This window comes from Girardinichthys multiradiatus, chromosome 21 (genome assembly GCF_021462225.1).
Source record: "Girardinichthys multiradiatus isolate DD_20200921_A chromosome 21, DD_fGirMul_XY1, whole genome shotgun sequence".
NCBI lineage: Eukaryota > Metazoa > Chordata > Actinopteri > Cyprinodontiformes > Goodeidae > Girardinichthys > Girardinichthys multiradiatus.
Window position 1 is genome coordinate 7,414,286 of NC_061813.1, and position 21,610 is coordinate 7,435,895.

Below are 21,610 nucleotides of genomic sequence, written 5' to 3' on the forward strand. Positions count from 1 at the left end.
CCAATCTTCAATCAATTATGGCATTTAGTCTCTTTGAAATTACATTTATTTGCATTGTGATTTTTTCCTTTGCATCTGTAGCACATATTTGTTTTTACTGGCCTCACCTTGTGAATGTTTGCCTCACTAACCCATTCACCCTCCATGCCTCTAAGCTGCCGAGTGTCTCTGTCTGCAGTCTCCATATTGAGAGCAATCTCAAAAGCTTTGGCGAAGGTCAGCCGGTCCTCCGAAAGTAACCTCCTCTGGCACGCTTTGTTTTTAATTCCACTTACAAACCGGTCCGTCAGTGCAGAATCCAGCGGCGCACCAAAATCACAGTTAGCTGCTTATTGTTTTATCTCTGCAACATACTGGGCAACAGTCTGACTCATCTTTTGGTTGCATTTATTAAAACGGAAACGTTCAGCAACTAATATGGGCTTGGGTTCATAGTGTTCTTTCAAAATGTTCACAATCTCGCCAAATGTCTTGTCTTTTGGTTTTTCAGGATGTACTAAGTTTCGTAAAAGTCTGTATGCTTTAGCACCCATTACACTTAGCAACACCGCCACGTGCTTTTCTTCGTCAATGTCGTTAGCTTCCAGGCATTGCTCCAGACGCTCGATATAAGCTGTCCACGGCTCAAGCCTTGCTCTGAAGTCATCTATTTTGCCAACCTGAGCCATTGTACTCAGTAGTACTGATACTTGACGTCTTCTCTCCTCTGAAACGTATCCTTGTCGCCAGTTGTAATGTCTTAATAAACAGAGGAGGCTCTGGCTATGTTCGTACCTCTTTATTGTTGTGCTATTCCCCGAGAACCGAGAGAGAGAGCTTGCACGTCTCACAATACAAGGACTGAACCAACTCAGAATAATCACGGGTTTGAATACACCACACAGAGGTAGTTCCTGCAGGTTTTTACCAGGAAGAAGAGTTAAGTTTAATTTTCTCTCTCTGCCATGTGCTGTAACTAGGAGCACATTTCTGTTTTCTGTTCTTTGATTAAAGTGCAAAGTGGCAATGTCTGTAAGTAACAATTACATTTTTGGGACATAGTTAATAATTTTATGTTTATTGATGTTTCTGTGCTAGATGTGTCGATTTTAATGTACCAAGCATTCATTTTGTTATATTCTCTGTGTTTCAGTTTAATACGTATCTCATTAAACCTGCTGAAAAGCAAACAGAACTGCATATTAGCAGATGGATGGGAAAGTGTTTAGCTACCTGAATAGCTGGGTATGTGTGAGGAACTACAATGTTCAATGAGGCTAGTACAGTAAAATGATGTTCCACGTGAACCATGGACAGCAAAGTTAAAGAATAAAAGGCAAGTGATGCACATTCAAGTCAAGATAAGACATTGAATCATATGCATGTGCCTGCATATGCCTTTCCTTCAAGTGTTTCTTGCTCATCTGTAAGCTCATCAGCAAGTTTAGCTGCAGCTAAAGCTCGTGCTAAGGCGGAAGTTGCCAAAGCTAAGCTTGAATTTCTGGATAGAGAGACTGACATTCGACTACAAAAAAGAAAACTGGAAGCGTCATTACGTGGACTCAGCTTGCAAAAAGAAGTTAAAGCAGCAAATGCCGAAGCAGCTGTCTTAGAGGCAGCTGCAGCTGATTTTGAAGTGGAGCAAATTAGGGAGCCATCAGGCTACATTGCCTTAACCAAACATGCACTAGCAAGGACAGAGGACTATGTAAGAGACCAGTCGTTGCACGCCAGTCAGTATGTTTACAAGGAGGATAAGACAGTCTCACTTCCCTATCCTATTCAGCCTCTTAGAGACGACACCCAGGCTTATGCAGAGCCAACAGACTTTGCTCCCCTTCCCCTGAATAGAACGGGAGACTACATCAAACAACAATCTTCTACCTTCAGCCCAAATCCTGCTGGGGATACACACTGCAGAACACTAACTACCCTACAAGTAAAATCCCTCAATCTTCATCTCTAAACCAGCTGACTTTACAATCGAAACCAGGGATACCAGAAGGTAACACTCTTGATCTAGCAAGGTTTTTGGCTCGTAGTCAAGTACTAACATCTGGCTTAACTAAATTTGACGACACTCCAGAACATTACCAAGCTTGGCAAGCTTCATTCATCAGTGCCATAGAGCCACTGTAACTTAGTCCCAGGGAATAGATCGACTTGATAGTAAAATGGCTTGGTAAAGAGTCAAGTGAGCATGCTTCTAGGATTAGAGCAGTCAATGTTACACAGCCTCTTCTGGGGCTTAAATCGATCTGGGCCAGACTTGATAAACTGTATGGCTCTCCAGAAGCTATTGAACACACCCTTTTCTCCAGAGTGGAAGCTTTCCCACAAATCCAGTCTAAAGACAGTTGTAAGCTACAGAAACTAGCTGATCTTCTCCAAGAGCGAGAGATTGCTAATATGAAGGGATTAACTTATTTGGACACTGCCAAAGGCATAAACCCAATTGTAGAGTTACCATATTAACTTCAGGAGCGCTGAATGTTACGAGGTTCCAAGTTCCTATGAGATACGAGTTCTTATGAGATTCCGAACGGGTCCAGTTGCAGTAATTGCTGACATAGAGCAGATGTTCCACTGCTTAATGGTTCAAGAGGACTGCATAGACATGCCGCACTTTCTGTGGTATTGTGACAATCATCCAAACAACGATGTGGTCAAATACCGCATGCAAGTCCACATATTTGGAAACAGCCCATCTCCTGCGATTGCCATCTATGGACTCAGAAGGGCAGCAAAGGAAATGGAGCAGTTTTATGATGGCAAAACTGTCCAATTGGTGGAGAGGAATTTCTCCATGGACGATGTATTGCTGTCATTCACCACTGAATCAGAGGCTACAAAAAGAGTGGAGCAACTTCAGGAAATGTTGACCACCCCCAACTTGTACCTACACAAGACAGCATCTAATGCTGTTGATGTTACAAATTACTCGAAGAATGATCCTCAGAGACATTAAATCTGAAAATGTAAAATAGGATGCACCTCTGCCTCAAACAGAGTACAACGAATGGAGTAGATGGCAAGAATTTTTGTCAGTCCTTAACGAGCTACACATTCCATGCACATATGCTTCATATTCAGTTGCACAAGGCAAGACATAAGAGCTCTTTATCTTCTCAGATGCATCAATCCGAGCAATCTCAGCGGTTGCATATCTCAGAACTACCCATGAAGATGGACATTGTGAAGCAGGTTTTATCTTGAGTAAAGCGAAGCTCGCCCCTCAACCTGAGCTAACTGTCCCTAGATAAGAGCTCTGTGCGTCCGTCCTGGCGGTGGAAGTTGCTGAAGCCGTTATTCATGAAATTGACCTGAAACTAGATGCAGTCAAGTATTTCACTGATAGCAAGGTAGTATTAGGCTACATTCACAAAGAGAAAAGACGATTTTATGTATGCGCATCAGACAGGTATGCGCATCAGACAGGTATTCCAGCCAATGGAGGTTTGTACCCACGGAACTGAATCCAGCCGTCTGAGGTTCAAGGTCAATGGCAGCAGCAGAGCTTGTCAAGACACTGTGGCTTTCTCAGAGAACCTAACCTGTGTGGAAATATAAATACCTTATCATTAGTAGCTAAAGCTAAGATATATTTGGGATTTGCAGCTTATAGATTGATTATTATTAGGAGTTTTTAGTTATGCTTTTGAGAGTTAGAAAAATGCTTAAACAGTAGCTTCTAATGTGGTCACACAATGAGTGTTTATTATTCAAGGTTAAAGCTTGCAGGTGTTTTCTGTCTGTATTCTGAGAAGCTGGCAGTGGATTAGGGAGGCATGGTACTCCTCTCACTGAAGATTCCTTAAGACGTGTGGGAAACAATTATTTAATTAAATGATGAAATGTATCTCTGTTTCTTTGATACTGTTGCTGGGGAGACATCCACAGACAGAATGATTGTGTATGTGTACTGCATAGGAGCGTGGGGTATAAAATGTAATGTGGCGCACCCCCAGTGAGACAACACACAGACGTTTCCAGGTACCAGTGTAAGTGTGATGTCCCCTCTCTGAATTCAGATTGGTTTTAATAAACTTGTGGAAACGTACAACTGATCTCTGACTGAGGATTGTCCTTTGGGGTGCCAAATAAAAAGAGTAGGGGAGAGGTGAGGAGTAATGTAAGAATTAACTGACGGCCAGTAAAGTTTTCCTACCTCAACACCCGTCAGGAAACAGTCCTGAAGAACAGCACATGCTCACTAACCCAGACTATGACACAAACATCCGTGCAAACAAACCACAGAGATTTTCTTTCCAAAATTGCTCTCAAGTCGTTTTCAAAGTTTTTCAAAGTGGAAATCTCTCCTGAAAGCAGTTGCCAGACTTATCCATGTTGCTGGACGTTTCTCACACAATAACAGTGACAGTTGTTATGGCTGGCATCCCAGTAACAATGTATCTCCAACAGAAATGGACAATGCTGAACGCTTGATCGTTTGTACATTACAGCAAGAGTTATACTCACAAGACGTTTTGGCCATTGAGATGATGAAAGGGCTCCCTTACAACAGTCATATCCACAGACTTGATCCATTCATTGACAGTGAAGGCCTCCTGAGAGTAGGAGGATGCTTATGTAATTCTCACCTCCATAAGAACGAATAAACCCCTCTCATAATACCCAATAAACATCATATAGCCACTTGCACCTGTGAGTTTAACCCACCCCACGCGTCTCACATGGGTGGGGCATGGGAACGAATGACTGGGGTTTCTCGTATTTTAGATGCCTTGCTTCTTGATGTCAATCATTCCCAGCTCACTCATGAAATCTTGGGACCTGTGTTGGCTGAGGTCTTCCTAGAACACCGTCCTGGAGGGGGTCATCATCCAAGCTTCTGCTGGCAACAACTTAATACTCACCTTCTACCGATGAAACACTTGGCCCTGTCTTTCAGTGTTTAACCCTTTCTCTTTCCTAGACATAGCTACTAACTGAGCTTTTACTGTGCTGGCTCTGAGTTTATCTGTTCTTTCTTTCTAGATGAAACGACTAAAGAAGCTACATCCATTAACATTTACAATTACTTCCCATAGAAAGTACTCCTGGATCAGTGCTTCTGTGTTCTTTTTGTGTCTCTGCTTTGTTCTCTCAAACCCCCAGTCGATCGTGGCAGATGACCCCTCACACTGAGCCTGGTTCTGTTGGTTTCTTCCTGTTAAAAGGGAGGTTTTCCTCTCCACTGTCGCGACATGCATGCTCAGTATGTAGGATTGCTTCAAAGTCAACGCCAGTGACTGTCCACTGTTGCTACATGCTCATCCAGGAAGAGTGAATGCTACAAGTTTCTGACTCGATGCAATCTGCTGGGTTTCCTTAGATAGAAAAACGTTTTATCCAATTTGAATAAATAAATGAATCTGACTGCACTGTTCAATGATTAGGATTAATTGGAATGTATGTACCTGACTTTTGTGAAGTGCCTCGAGACAACATGTGTTATGAATTGGCGCTATATAACTAAATTAAATAAATTGAATAAATTAAATAAATTGAATTGAGGTGACTGCTATAGTCAATGCCAGACCCCTGGTCCCTATTTCTACTGACCCACAAGCACCTTTTGTTGTAACCCCAGCCATGCTTCTGACACAAAAGATAGGAGCTCTCCTTCCTGTCCCCGCCAGCCTTTCTGGAAAACACATTTTTAAAAGCCAATGGAAGAGGGTTCAAGTACAAAGAGTATCTGTGCACTTTACAGGGATGACAAAAGTGGCTGACAAGGAAACCCAACCTTAAAGACGGAGATGTGGTTCTCCTGAAAGACTCTAATGTGAAGCGCAATGAATGGCCAATGGGACTAATTGAGAAGACATATCCCAGCAAGGACGGATTGGTAAGGAAAGTGGACGTGAAGCTTGCAAGAAAGCAAGGTCTTGAGATGTTCGGCCTACCTATCTCTGAGTTAATCCATCTATTATCTCACCCTAGTATGGATATTAAATATGGTGTCATCCCTTAAAGATGTCAGACGGGAGTGTAATTTCAGCAACCGCAGCAGAGAGAAGGGCCGCGCATTTATTCCTGTTTACCATTTGTAACCATTTGTTTTTTATTGAAATGTTATTTTTCTAAATACAGGTAAGTAAAGTTTTATTGTTCCTGCTGTGTTTATGTTTGACCACCACAGCACGGATTTATCGAAGTTGATAAAGTGTAATGGAACCAGTTTTATCCAGTGGTTTTCTGCCACCACCTACTGGCAGAGGTAGTTCCTGCAGGTTCTTACCAGGAAGAAGAAGAGGTAAGTTTCATTTTCTCTCTCTGCCATGTGTTGTAACTAGGAGCACATTGTTGTTTTCTGGTTTTTGATTAAAGTGCAAAGCGGCATCGTCTGTATGTAACAATGAAATCTGTGAATAATTTTATGTTTATTGATGTTTCTGTGATAGATGTGTCGATTTTATTGTAACAAGCATTCATTTTGTTATATTTTCTGTGTTTCAGTATCTCATTAAACCTGCTGAAAAGCAAACTGGACTGCTTATTAGCAGATGGATGGGAAAGTGTTTAGCTAAGGGGGGGGATGTATGTGAGAAATATATTTTAACAGCTACACGATTGGCCAAGATGTAAAATAAACTGTTGAACTGTAATTCAACGGAAATTTAAATGTCATATTGATGAGTTTGGTCAATGTGGATGTTTATTGTTCATTGCCAGTGTTTTTTGCATTTGGTAATAAGTGAATAAATATTATAAAGATACATCTCTTTGGTATTTCTTACATTGTTGTTAAACCTGTCAATTTCTGTGACTAGCTGTAAGTTAAGATTTTTGGCAGTGGGGTTATGTGATTGTATTATTAGAGAAAGATGATCTTTAAACAATTACCAGTAATGACTAAAAAGAACCTCATCTCTTAAAATCTGAACTAGCCCTTTAAATCAGAGGAGGGCAACTCCAGTCCTCAAGGGCTGGTGTCTTGGAACATTTAGATTTATCCATGATGAAACATATAAATAAAATAAATGAATAATTTCCGTAAGCAGTCAGATTCTGCGGAGTCCTGCTAATCATCACATTATTTGAAATGCAAGGACATTGTCCCTTTAGATGGCAAACTGATTTAAAAAAATGTGAAATGATTTCAAAATCAAATGTTACCTATACTAATTAGGTAGGTTGTGTGTAAAATGCAAATTATTTTTACATTGTATAACTCAAATGTATTGCTTTATTTTGTGGGTGCAACTAAATTGTTTTACCTACCATGAAAAAATAAAGGTTTTCGAAACTTAAAACATTGTAGTTCACAAATCTACCGAAAACTGCTTAAAAAATGTTGCCCTATTTTTTTAAGTTTTATCTGGGTAATAGTTTTTACAGTGTAGGTATGAAAAGGTAAAGTTATCACCAGCTGGAGGTTGAAATAGAAGGCAGTTAACAGCAGTAGCAGCTGCAGTGCATAACATACACAACAATACAGGAAGCTCCGAGCTCTATTAGACCACGCAAATTGATGAGGTATGTTTCATATGTTCTGTGGAGTATGTGGAGGATCCACCTGTGGAAGCAGCAGCACAGATCAAGTTGAATGCCTGAATTTGAGCTATGCTCATGGGCATCACCTCTTTTATTACCAAAATTGATTAATAATTTTCTCCTGGCTGTTCCGTGCACAAAACTCCCGGCACTGTCCTCATCCCTCTGGCCACACACTTCAATCTAAGTGTGAATATAAAGTATAATCAGACCTCCAGGTGAGCCAGGAGCACCATGTCCCAAAGAGACAATTGGACCTCTAGGCTGTCCTTTAGAAAAGGGTGGTTCAGGATATCCCGGAGCCTCTGGAATGTAGGGTCCTACAAGCCTCAAGGAGGACTATTATCACATTTGGGAGATAAATATGCTATCTGTATTTTTTTACCCATCAAATGAAAGCTTTCTATAGAAAACTGTGATACGAATTTTTCAGTCAGGCCCCTTACTCCCGTTGAGGCTCGTATTTGTATAAAAGTCTGGGAAAATGTTATTGCTAGTTTCACCACTGTTCCCCCTCATCAAATGATCCAAGATAATCAGGTCTCGTAATCAGAATTTACATTCAGCCAAGAAAATGCAAAATATTACTGTAAACTCATCCTATTTGTTTTTTAGTGATTTATCACCACACGAACACAGTGTTGCAGCACTCTTCAACTTTAACTCATTAGTGGAGGAGCGAGGGAACATGGATTGAGGTTAGAGACAAAGTAAAGCAGTGCATGTCTTTCATTTAATTTTGCAAATGGACTTAACCTGCACTCTATGAAGATAGTGAAAAAAATTTGAATATTGCGTAAAAGTACAATATTGTTTGCCAGTCATTTCCGAAAGTGAAACATTTTATAGATATTCATTTTACATAGAGTTAAATATTTCAAAGTTTTATTCATATTAATTTTGATGATAATGGTTTACAGGTAAAGAAAACTTAAATTCAGTGTCTCAGAAAATTAGAATATCACATCAGACCAATGAAAAAATGACGTTTTAAGCACAAATATCAGGCTTTTTCACTAATGTTCAGAAGAATTAGTTCTCTCTCCTAATTGTCCATCTCCAAGATGGATTTCAGGAGCATCAGGAACAAGGAGTGGGATGAATGAAACACAAACTTCGTCAATCCAAACTTCAGTCTTGTAACTGTGTTCCAACATTTCATCAATGACAACCTATGAGACATGCTTGACCAGTAAGGCCTTTATCGGCCTGGACAAAACCCTTGTGTATGCCCACCACACAAAGACCACCTTTTAATATTCCTCTCATTAAGTCATTCTTATTTGGATTTGGATGTATGTTTTGACTAGATACTGAAACATAAATAAATAATAAAGTAAAATTCAGAATTTTACATACATGTTGTTAGCATTTGGTAGTAGTTCCATTTGAACAATAAGACTTTGTTTAAGGTGTCCTTTTACAAATTTCTTAAAACAGTTTCCTGAAATTTTGGTTTATTCCATTCAGATTGTTTTTTGGCCCGCTTTGCTTGCATATACCTTTTTAGCACTGTGCACCAATTTATTATGGTACTAAGATAAGAACTGCATTGTCAGGAGCTGTGTTGATGGAGTGCTGTATTGCAACATACTATATATACAAGCAAGCACAGACCTGCAAACAATAACAGGCAGCTGCTCATGTTTCACAACTCATTACTGAGGAAGTTGTCATCAGACAGACTTTCAGTCTACAGCTTCTCAACTCACCAAGTGGTAAGACAACAACTTTCTAAGCTTACTACTTTTGCAGATAATTACATTTACGTTTGATTCATGACTCATTGGAGTTTATTTGTTAGACATGTTTTTATTTTTGCTTTGCTTTTAATTTCCAACACATGCTTTTAAAATCCTTTCGAAGTTCCAACTAAATGTTTCACTCTATTAATCTTTAACTATTTCTCTGTGTGGCAGATTAAGACAAAGATGGAAGCAACATCTAGCGGTGTTTTTGAAAGTGAACATGAGGCAGTTTCACCATGCAGCAGAGATGGTGACAACAAGCTGGGAGCTCAGCTATCCACCCTCTACTACTTTATGTTTGTCTTCAGTCTTTTTGGCAACGGGCTGGTGCTGTTCATTATCCATCGGTGAGATGATCAATAAATCCAAGCAACTAAAAAAAAAAAAGTGGCATTTAATGTTAGTAGGAGTACTTATTGAAGGAAATTTGAGGTTCTATGGCTCTGTGCAAGAATATCGAACACATTTGATTATCGTATTTGCTTTCAAGGAGTTGGACTTTTTTTGAAGTTACTCTTCAGCTCTTCAGCAATGGTGAAAGTCCAACTTTAAATATACTTTCATTTAAACCTATAGGGTGACTGTTAGCCCTTAAAAATAATTATAATTCCTAAGACCAGGAAATACATTGACTGTTAAAAGAAACTCATAATGCCACGGCTAGATATATATATATATATATATATATATATATATATATATATATATATATATATATATATATATACATACATATATATATATATAAATATATATATATATATATATATATATATATACATATATATATATATATATGTATATATATGTATATGTGCATATGTATATATATATATATATATACACATATATATATATATATGTATGTATATATATATATATATATATATATATATGTATGTATATATATATATATATATATATATATATATATATATATATATATATATATATATATATACAGTACAGACCAAAAGTTTGGACACACCTTCTCAGTCAAAGAGTTTTCTTTATTTTCATGACTATGAATATTGTAGCTTCACACTGAAGGCATCAAAACTATGAATTAACACATGTGGAATTATATACTGAACAAAAAAGTGTGAAACAACTGAAAATATGTCTTATATTCTAGGTTCTTCAAAGTAGCCACCTTTTGCTTTGATTACTGCTCCGCACACTCAGTATTCTGTTGATTAGCTTCAAGAGGTAGTCAACTGAAATGGTTTTCCAACAGTCTTGAAGGAGTTCCCAGATATGCTTAGCACTTGTTGGCCCTTTTTTCTTCACTCTGCGGTCCAGCTCAAAACAAACATCTCGATTGGGTTCAGATCCGGCGACTGTGGTGGCCAGGTCATCTGGCGCAGCACCCCATCACCTTCCTTCTTGGTCAAATAGCCCTTACACAGCCTGGAGGTGTGTTTGGGGTCATTGTCCTGTTGAAAAATAAATGATGGTCCAACCAAACGCAAGCCGGATGGAATAGCATGCCGCTGCAAGATGCTGTGGTAGCCATGCTGCTTCAGTATGCCTTCAATTTTGAATAAATCCCCAACAGTGTCACCAGCAAAGCACCCCCACACCATCACACCTCCTTCTCCATGCTTCACGGTGGGAACCTGGCATGTAGAGTCCATCCGTTCACCTCTTCTGCACCACACAAAGACACGGTGGTTGGAACCAACGATCTCAAACTTGGACTCATCAGACCAAAGCACAAATTTTGACTGGTCCAATGTCCATTCCTTGTGTTCTTTAGCCCAAACAAGTCTATTCTGCTTGTTGCCTGTCCTCAGCAGTGGTTTCCTAGCAGCTATTTTACCATGAAGGCCTGATTCACACAGTCTCCTCTTAACAGTTGTTCTAGATTTGTGTCTGCTGCTAGAACTGTGTGTGGCATTGACCTGTTCTCTAATCTGAGCTGCTGTTAACCTGCGATTTCTGAGGCTGGTGACTCGGATGAACTTCTCGTCTGCAGCAGAGGTGACTCTTGGTCTTCCTTTCCTGGGGCGGTCCTTATGTGAGCCAGTTTCTTTGTAGCGCTTGATGGTTTTTGCGACTGCACTTGGGGACACTTTCAAAGTTTTCCCAATTGTTTGGACTGACTGACCTTCATTTCTTAAAGTAACGATGGCCTCTCGACTTTCTTTACTTAGCTGCTTTTTTCTTGCCATAATACAAACTCTAACAGTCTATTCAGTAGGACTATCAGCTGTGTACTCTATCCACCTCCTGCACAACACAACTGATGGTTCCAACCCCATTTATAAGGCTTGAAATCCCACTTATTAAACCTGACAGGGCGCACCTGTGAAGTTAAAATCATTTCAGGTGACTACCTCTTGAAGCTCATCAACAGAATGCAGAGTGTGCGTAGCAGTAATCAAAGCAAAAGGTGGCTACTTTGAAGAACCTAGAATATAAGACATATTTTCAGTTGTTTCACACTTTTTTGTTCAGTATATAATTCCATATGTGTTAATTCATAGTTTTGATGCCTTCAGTGTGAAGCTATAATATTCATAAATAAATCAAAATGGACACAGTTTTCTTTAAAAATAATAACTGAGTAAGTCCCTATGGGCCCCATGTGCCCATGGTACATTTATTTGTTTACCAACAAATATGCCTTTACTGTGAAGTCTGCCTTTTGTCAAAGTAACTCTTTTCCTACCCAACTACTTTCCAGGTTCGAGAGGGTGGCCACTGTGACCAACATCTTGCTGGTGAACCTGGTGATGTCCTCCCTTATCTTCATGAGCAGCCTTCCGTTTGTTGGCATCTACATGCAGCTCTCTAACTGGATTTTTGGCACAGTTATGTGTAAGATTGTCGGCAGTGCCTACTTTATGGGCTTTTACAGTTCTGTCTTCTTTTTAACTCTGCTGACATTTGACCGACACCTCGCGGTTGTATATTCACTACCTGCAGCACAAGTGAGGAATCAGAGGTATGCAGTCATTTCCTGTGCAGTAGTGTGGCTGGTCAGTGGTTTCGCTTGCATTAGACCGATGCTCCTCCACAACACTTTTACATATATTGACAACAAAACCTACTGTGAAGAGTATCCTGGTGACCTTGATTATATTGATGTGGAGAAGCTGATAATTGCTGGATTTTATATTCAGCTTTTCATTTTCTTGATCCTCCCTCTGGTTGTTATTATCTACTGTTATGTTAGGATCACAATCACAGTCATATCATCCAAAATAGCAACTAAATTCAAGACAGTTAGGCTGATCTTTGTCATTGTACTGCTGTTTTTTATCTGCTGGACTCCCTTCAATATTGTAATACTGATGCATGATGAAGCCACTACCTGTGAAGACGCACAGAAACTTGGTTATGCCCTTCAGATAACTCGTAACATGGCATACTTTTACTTTTGCATAAGTCCTATCTTCTACACGTTTGTAGGAAGAAAATTCCAAGATCAGACCAAACTGGTGTTGGTGAAATGTTTTCCAGGCTTGAAGAAGCACATTGCTGTGACTGAATGCTACCCAACTAACATGCCAACAAAAGTTCTAACAACTGATACTAGTGATAAGAAGGAAAGTATGATTTCTTTAGGAACTATTGGAAGTGATGTGTAGGTTTTAGAACTTAACACTGTATCATACTAATCAATAGCTTACATAAAAGCCTACATATCCACAGCTACAGGTAATCTAGATTAAATTTAAATAAATAAGTACATTTTATGTACATAGCACCTTTCCCAGACTGCAGTCACAAATTGATTCACAGTAAATGGTTAATGCATGGTTAACCATTTATGGTTATGGATGGTTAATACAATAAAAGGAACATTTAAAAAATAAATAGAGAAATGAAAACATCATAACAACATACAGTCAGTCATAGCAGCCCTGGGACCAGTGAGGTTAAAATGCTTGTTTAACAATGAATGTCTTAATTTGCTTTTTAAAAGCAACCTAAGCAACGCAAAAAGTAGTGTGGGAGTTTATTCCACCGTCCTGGTCCAACGGCTTGGAAGGATCTGTCTCCCCCTAGGCAACTGTGTCCTCCTAGAATGTCGATGTGCCCCTGGGCAAGGCACTTAACTTCAAGTTGCAACTTGAAGGCAACTTGAGGTGTGCGGTGTATGAATGTGAGTGCAATTGGGTGAAAGTGTCTCTAGTGTAAAGCGCTTTGAGTGGTCTGTATGACTGGAAAGGCGCTAGTATTTCCAGTCATCCTTAGCCTAAGGATCTCAGGCTACAAGCATCAGTGTAAGGCTGAATCAAGTCACAGATGTGGGAGGAGCCTGCCCGTGCAATGCTCTTAATGTCAATAAAAAAACTTATTACAAGAACAAAGGGGTGCAAGAGAAATGCTTATAAATGACTGTTTTATTTACTGAAAAAGTCCAGTATTATGGTCGTTTTTAGTTCTACGTCACTGATTTTAAACATCCAATGGATGATAAAAATCCATAGTGGAAAAGATCTGCAAATAGTGCAAAGCTCTAGTTTGTTATCATCATTTTTTTCAACCATATTTTATTTCTTTTGATCTTCAGGATATACAGTTGAAACCAGATATTTAAATACACCATATAACAAGTCTATTTGGAAGACGCAATGGTTCCCAAGCTTTAACTTACTGGCTGATGTCATGAGATACTGGCTTAAGAGTTCAAAACAATATTATTTTCTCATAATGCCATATATGCCATCTCATAGTGCACGAGTCCCTCCAGCAGCAGAGCACACACACATGATGTTGCCCCCTCTGTACTTTAAAGTTGGGATAATGTTCCTAGGCTTGGAAGTTGTCCCCTTTCTCCAAATGCACCAATGGTCATTATCTCCAATCTTAGTTTCATAGAGCACAGGACATGTCACTAAAACTAAAGGTCTTTTTGTGCATTTGCAAATTTTATCTGGTTTATTATGTTACTTTTAAAGGTAATGTAGTCTTTCTTTCTGAGTGGCCTTTCAGCATATCTCAGTACAAGACATGTTTCAGTGTGAAAAAGAACACTCTTATTACCTGCAATCAGCGTTTTCACAATGCCTTGGCTCTGGGGTTGATTTGCATATTTCACACCAAAAACACGTTCATCATTGCAACACAGAGCCCTATTCCTTCTTGAACAGCATGATGGCTGGATAATGTGATGTTGTTTATACTTGTACATATAGCTAAATGTCAACTATTTGAACAGATGAATGTGGTACCTTCAGGCATCTGAAAATTGTACCTAAGGATGAACCAAATATGTGGTTCTTTAGTTTTCTTCCTAATATCTTTCCTTATTTTGTTTGTTTGATTTTTCTATGATGCCACATAAGTAAGCAGTGTGCTTGAGGTGTTTGCCTAAAATACATCCACGGGTGTGTCTCGATTGAACTCAGATGTTGTGAATTAACCTACCAGATGCTTGAATAGACATGACATCATCATCATCTGGGCTTTCCCAAATGCAATGTGATCTTAGTATTAGTAAACTTCTAAATTTGAAGAAAGTTTTATCTAAAAAATATTTAATTGTTCTGTCATTTAGGAAAAAACATTTAATAATTTTGGTAACCTTAATTGACATAAAACATGAAACTTTTTGTCAGATTTAATGTCAATGAAACAAAATGTGTTTCTTCTTTTGCTTTGGAACTATGTTAAAGTATAAAGAGTAATAAGCGTTTATTTCCTTTGGCTGGTCCATCACCAATATGCCAGTTTATGTGCACCTTCCCTGCAGGCGAGTTGGCATTGCCTTGGATCATCTAGAGAAGGCTGGTGGGAACATTGCTTGTTTTGGTTAAGATGGTTTCATTAAGGACATTCATTATCTTTTTGTAGACCTCCCTTGTCATCTATCCCTAGAAGGTTTAAGTGGGATTTAGATCAAGGCAACATGGTCCAAAAGAGGAACATTATTCTCGTTGAACAAGTCTTTAGCCAGATGGGTGTTGTGAACTGCATATTTTTTTTCCTGTTGAGAGTCCAAATCATCAACACATGATGAAAACCCTCAGTCAAGATGGATTTTCCTTGTAAACTTCCATAAAGCCAGCCACCATTTGACCCCCCTGCTCAACCTCAAGCTTCTCTGAGTACATGAAATAATTCCCCATTTGGGATCTTCTTGCTACACCAACGAAGTTAAAAAAAAATAAAATGTTCTCCCACATTTGAATATCCCATCTTTGGTGCTTCCTTGCAAAGTCCTAAGGGAAAGGTAGGCAGCATGGAAGGAGAGGTGGCTTGTTCTGTATTCTTTAAGGCATTCTCTCACAGTTGATGTCTTATGTAAGCAGTAGAACCTGCTCCTTGGTCCAGTTACCTGTCACTGTCTTCATGGACAGCCCACTTGATTCTCCAGCTCAATTAAAGCTGAATGTTTTTGGGTTAACCACTGAACTTTTCTGTCCCCAACCTTCATGATCTTTTAACACATGACTTCATTAACACGTAATATTGTTTTATTGCGTCCATCCTCAGCAGCTATGTGCAGCTCAACACTCCCGACACATTTAAAGACGGAAAGCCTTTCTGCCATCAGTTGTTCATAACAGAGAAGAATACATTACAGAAAACAACGTAAAAAACAGATGGTCTTTTATTTTTAACATCAACAGCTTCTATGAGGTAAATACACATTTCAATGATTTGGCTACCCCATTGGTTTTGTCTGTGTGTGCGCCACTACTTGCATGGTTAATATTTTTACAGTTTCTGTTATTGTTGATAATATGAATGCTTACTATGTTCTGTAACTGAAAATGTTCATGTTTTTGTTTAATAAAAACACTTTACAAATATTAATTAAATTAAATGTTGATTATTCAGTAAAAGTGAATACATTGTTATATGCATTGCAAACTAAAGCCATCCAGCTCATGCTACCAGTTTAATCAAATACAGGTTTAGACAGCTGCTGTATGTGGCATTTCCCTCTTAGTCATCCTAAAACCAGATTATGCAGAGGTTATGCAATTCTAAATAAAAAAACAAACAAATACAAGTCTGAATTTGTACACCTAATGTGAAGAGCTTTCGCTTCTGGAGGAAGTCTTTAAAGTGGAATTTAGATCCCTGGTTTATTTTATAGTCTGACACTTTGCAGGTTTGAGCACATCACTTAGTAACACAATAATGGGTTGAATATGACCCCTCCACTTTTGCCCTTACATCACACTGACACAGACAGAAGACGTCTCAGTCCCCCCTTCAAAGTGTCCATAGAAAAGGAGCTATAGTCGGTGTTGCCTCAAGGTGGACAAAGTTGAACATTTAATGTATAGTTTCATTATTAATTGTTGGTCAATATTGACTGATTATTTAATCTTTGCTGTGTGGTAAGAACTTTTTAATTCTGTATTAGTTATAGTCAGGGATAAAGGAAAGTAACATAAGCTATCCATTATTGCTTGTGTTAATTACTTTTTAACAGAGATTAATCACCTAAATAGTTCAGTAGATTGAGTAGCTCAGCTCTAATTTGATTTCATCACATATTTGAGGACTGCAAGTCTGTGAGGCAACAGTTTGGTGGTTTTAGAGCACAGAGAATTAAAAACTGTACAGAAAACATTCTTACAACACGTTAGGAAGATGATCTACCTTGAAACTCAAAATTAGATCAGAATTCAGTTCATCTGATCTGAAGTAGAAAAACAGGCAGGCCTTCACACTTTGAAATAAGGTTGTAATGTTGCAATAGATTTATAGGACATTACCTAATGTTAGGTTGAAGAGAATGAGACAACACTATTTTTGAGAAGACTAATAAAACCCTCATGTTTTTTACCAGTCTGAATTTCAGCATGACTAGCCTACCACACCGTAAAGCCAAATATTTTAACATTGCAAATCTATTTTTTCTGGTCTATAACTCTTCTTGCTGCCACTAAAAAAATTTAATGGTGCTGTACACCTCTTCAGTGCTCATGTTGCACTCTCCAACAAGATCAGACATCAACACAAGCTAGCTGAAAAGGATTTCTCTGCTTCTCTTTTTATCTGGGAATAAAGAAAACAGGCACATGTTGTATGTCGGACAAACTTCACATGCAGGCTGCTATGGTCTACTGAGCGGAAAAACATGTTGCTTACAAACATACTTACGACCCAGGGCTGCCTTCACTACCTGTTTAAGGAGGACATTATAGTACTCAAAATGCATATTTTGACATCTACATATACGTTTTAGATGCACAACACTAAAAATATCCCTTGTTATGGCAATGTCCACCATATCCATTGGTCCCCTAACCATGTTTTACGAGAAGATGCTAACAACAACTGGCTGCATGGTGCTTTGCAAGGCCGAATACACTTAAACAAGAAATACCATCACATTTTAACATTGAAACATTTTATATCCTGCAATAAAATTAAAAACGCTGAATTTGAATTAAATTGTTTTCCAGACAGTAAAACAGTTGAATGAATTAAAACTATCTTCCTCATTTGTCGGAGTCTGGGAGTTTTTCATGTATTGTTTTTGCCTGCTGCTAACACTTACTCACCACTAGATGCCGCCAAGATCCTCCAGTGTGGAGGGTAGCAGGTATCCAACAGTCAAGTCCTCACCTGAACCTCCACCAGAACACTCACTGTCTCCTCGGATAAACTCTCTCAATCTGCAGCAGTATAAGATCCGTCCTTCCAGGCTCCACATCATTCTCCCTCATCCAACCACCTCTCCGTCAACTGTAAGCAAAGACTCAAATTCTGTTACTGTAATCTTTCGTCACACCTCAGAGTTACTTACCTGGTCTTCTTCTTTGTACAGTTTGGTGCCTCCAGTCCTGATTCCAGTTCCATCTCTCATTTCTGAAAATGATAAACTTGTTAAACGTTTTCTCCTGAGTGTCTTCCTGCATGTGTGTCAAAACTATTAGAACAATGACATCATTATGAAAGCAGAATAAATTAACAAAAATTGTCAGGAAGCATTTGTTTCAGTTCATTTGGTGTTCATGCAAAAAGAAACAGATAACCAAATAATTAATCTAGAAGCCATATAGAAACCATTTGCCAGGCCAAAACTCAACCACTCACTGCCACTGCAGTGTATCAATGGAAGTCAGGAACTTTTCACTGCTGTTTAAAACTAAGAAGGTGGGTATTAAAACATAATGGTAGGGTTAGGGTAGACATGGTAGAATTAGAAGACTCCCAAGAATCTAAATCAAAACATTCTAAGCAAAGACTTCATTTAGGAAACAGGAGAACCTTATCTATATGTTGAATAACTGGAGAAGGAAGGGAAACTATCAATGAGTCATGAAGGGGGTGCAAGCAAACATTAGCCTCACACCTCGGAGCACTTTCCTCAACAGAGCGAGTTGCACAACTACTGGAGACTTTTTGTATCCATATGTGGTGAGTCACACAGTGCTGTTTGATGTTCTACACTGAGAGAAGACTCCACATTTACCAATATCCCCCAAACAAGAGAAAGTTAGAATTTAATTTTATTGTATTTTTTATGTGGGGGGGGGCTGCACGGTGGCACAGTTGGTAGCACTGTTGCCTTGCGGCAAGAAGGTCCTGAGATCCACTCCTGGCCAGCGTTCTTTCTGCATGGAGTTTGCATGTTCTCCCTGTGCATGCGTGTGTTCTCTCTCAGTACTCTGGCTTCCTCCCACAGTCCAAAACATGACTGTTAGGTTAATTGGTCTCTCTAAATTGCCCTTAGGTATGAATGTGTGTATGTGTGTGTGTGTGTGTGTGTGTGTGTGTGTGTGTGTGTGTGTGTGTGTGTGTGTGTGTGCATGTTTCCCTATGATGATGGACTGGCAACCTGTCCAGGGTATACCCTGCCTCCCGCCCATAGACAGTATCTGTACAGTACTGTATCTATATCCAAATCAGATTTAACAGTTACAAATACCAGACTTCCTTTATGAACACAAATAGGTGGAAAGAAAACTACTGAAGTGTAATCCAGTCTCTTCTGGTTACCAGATAGATCCCTAGCTGGAATTGTGTTAGAAGTCGTAGGCCTATAATTTCTCATTTATTTCAAGATGTGACACGCATGCAATTCAATGCCGTTGCTTTTGAGCGCATGTCAAACAGATGTTTCGCTGCAGTCAATGACGTGACTTAAAGTGAAGTGAATTAAAGAGCGTGAATATTAAGATGAACACTCAAAGATTCAGTTGTTAAATCTGTCTCTCAGTAACACACTAGATGACACAAAAGTCTCCACAACACACACTTGTCTGATTAGGTTCATGGTCTAATTGCAGCCTTATGATGTGAGAAGCAATTTATCAGTAATGAATACAAACTGTTTCAGAGTTTGTTTGTTTTTTCAGCTGGAATAAGCCAATTCTCACAACATACTAAATATTTCCCAAAGTGCAACAGACATTTTGTAAAAGAGAAATAAATGTAGCAGCATGCTTTTTGATAGTTTAGCTCTGTTGGTGAATGCATTCTAACTACCAAAGTTAACTTTTATAAAAAAAGACTTGCAAAGATTTAGCTCAGGGTCTCACTTTAAAACTGTGAACTGAACACAAATACATAGGTGTTGGGGGTCCCAGAGAACAAATCGGTTTTATCAAATACACTGAACCTCTAATCTTCAGTAGTTCATGCAGGATTTGTTCCTCATGGGATACATGTTCACAAAAGCTTCATAAAGGCTTCTGTCCAACCAACTGGAACACACACTCACAGGTACACCAGCAGTCTGGTTGTCTGGCTCCACCTTGCTCCCCCTGCAGTGAGTGAGTTAGTTTACACACACATACTGACGTACACCCATGCTGTGTGTGTGTGTTTGTGACTGGCTATATGATTTAACCACTCTATGTCTTCATTCTGTGTGTGTGATAGAGAGAGAAAGTGGAAAGGTCAGGATTACATCTTGCAGCCCATAAAAGAAACCCAAGGACAGCGGGGAAAGGAATTAGACAGTAGTGACCTTCAACATATCTGATGTTTTACCTCATGGGTAATGCTCTCCAGCTACATCATGCAGCTCTGTAGAGTACAAATGCTCCTGTGGTCATTTTATTAGTGTAAAGCATAGATCGTTCCACTGTGAGTGATACCAACTTCTCATGATTAATGTGCATAATTTCTGCACTCCTAAAGTGTCAAATATGACTTTGTTTACTAAAATAGATTGACTTTATACAACACAAGAACAGGGTACCCTAACCCTACCCTACTGGTTTGGTACAAATCTATTTTTACTAAAATAGATTGACTTTATACAACACAAGAACAGGGTACCCTAACCCTACCCTACTGGTTTGGTACAAAGTTCTTTCAGGTTAAAGGGAAAACAGCCAATTCTAAATAATTTCAACACTTACACTACAAATATAGTCTTTACATTGACATATGGAGCTCACTTTTATCGTGTTTGAACATACTTGCACACGTCAGACAATAATAGATTTTGAAAACTAAAACTTGTTACGATCCGATCTTGAAAGTAGGGTAAAATGCTCAGATTCTCACCCTGTACAGTAGATTGCTGTTAGATATACCATTGGGTTGGGTTCTTACTAATGCAGGCATTCTTAAACTTCATGGTCAAATGTCCAGATCTGGTTTCTAAATAAGCTCAAACATTTGGAACAGTAATTTTTGAGGACTTGCATTCATAAGTACCGTGCACTTTTTGGTAGAAGCAAGCAGGGGTTATCTTGTATTCTCTTCATCCTTCTTTCTTTTCTCCTTCTCTCCCCTTTTCCGTTTTGCCCCACCTCTCTTTTTCATGCTTTTATTTTCCCTTTTTTCATTTCTGTCTTCATATCTGTAACAATTGAAATAATCCCAAAGCATTTTCTAATAAAGTTTTTTGTTATGAATATCAAGCAGAGCTTTAAAGTGTTAGCTGTAATGCTCCACCTGTGTAAAGTGTAAAGTGGTAAAGCATGCGACCGATGTATGAAGGCTTTAGTCCCCGACCATGGCTGCGGGTCTGGTGGCTCTCATCTGCCTCTTGACAATACTTACCACCTGACCATTTCCACTTTTATCCTGTTGAAGTCACTCTGTAGAGCAACATATTAGGTGTCTTACTTGAAGCAGAAGTCAAAAGTAAGTCATTGCATTGTTCAAAATGGCAGTCTGTGAAGAATGATGAGGCTCCTGTCATGATTGGGTTTTGGTAGGACCACAGTACAGAGAAGGTTCCAGGAGCCAGCAGAATCAAGGTAAGTAGAGTTTTAATTATTCTTATTCGCATGACAAGGTAGGCAACCAGGAGTATGACATGCTTAACCAGACCAGAGTACAGATTTCCAGACATCAGGGTAGGGTACAGTTATTGAACCAGACACAACTGAACGACATGGAATACAACACAAGGAACCAGCGGGGAACAATGGAAACTAAAGAGCTTAAATACAAACGAGAGTACAGGGAGAACCAATCAAGAACAAGACCAGATAACTAGG

The 21,610-nt window shown here is 39.0% G+C and overlaps 1 protein-coding gene across 1 annotated transcript; it reads left to right on the top strand.

Moving 5' to 3' along the window:
• The first annotated feature begins 9,346 nt into the window (after window positions 1-9,346).
• On the top strand, window positions 9,347-15,997 carry LOC124858226 (C-C chemokine receptor type 3-like). The gene is made up of 2 exons (XM_047350144.1): window positions 9,347-9,574; window positions 11,917-15,997. Exons 1-2 carry the CDS (start codon window positions 9,411-9,413, stop codon window positions 12,821-12,823), a joined length of 1,071 nt encoding a protein of 356 aa, XP_047206100.1. The 5' UTR covers window positions 9,347-9,410; the 3' UTR covers window positions 12,824-15,997.
• Window positions 15,998-21,610: the final 5,613 nt, after the last annotated feature.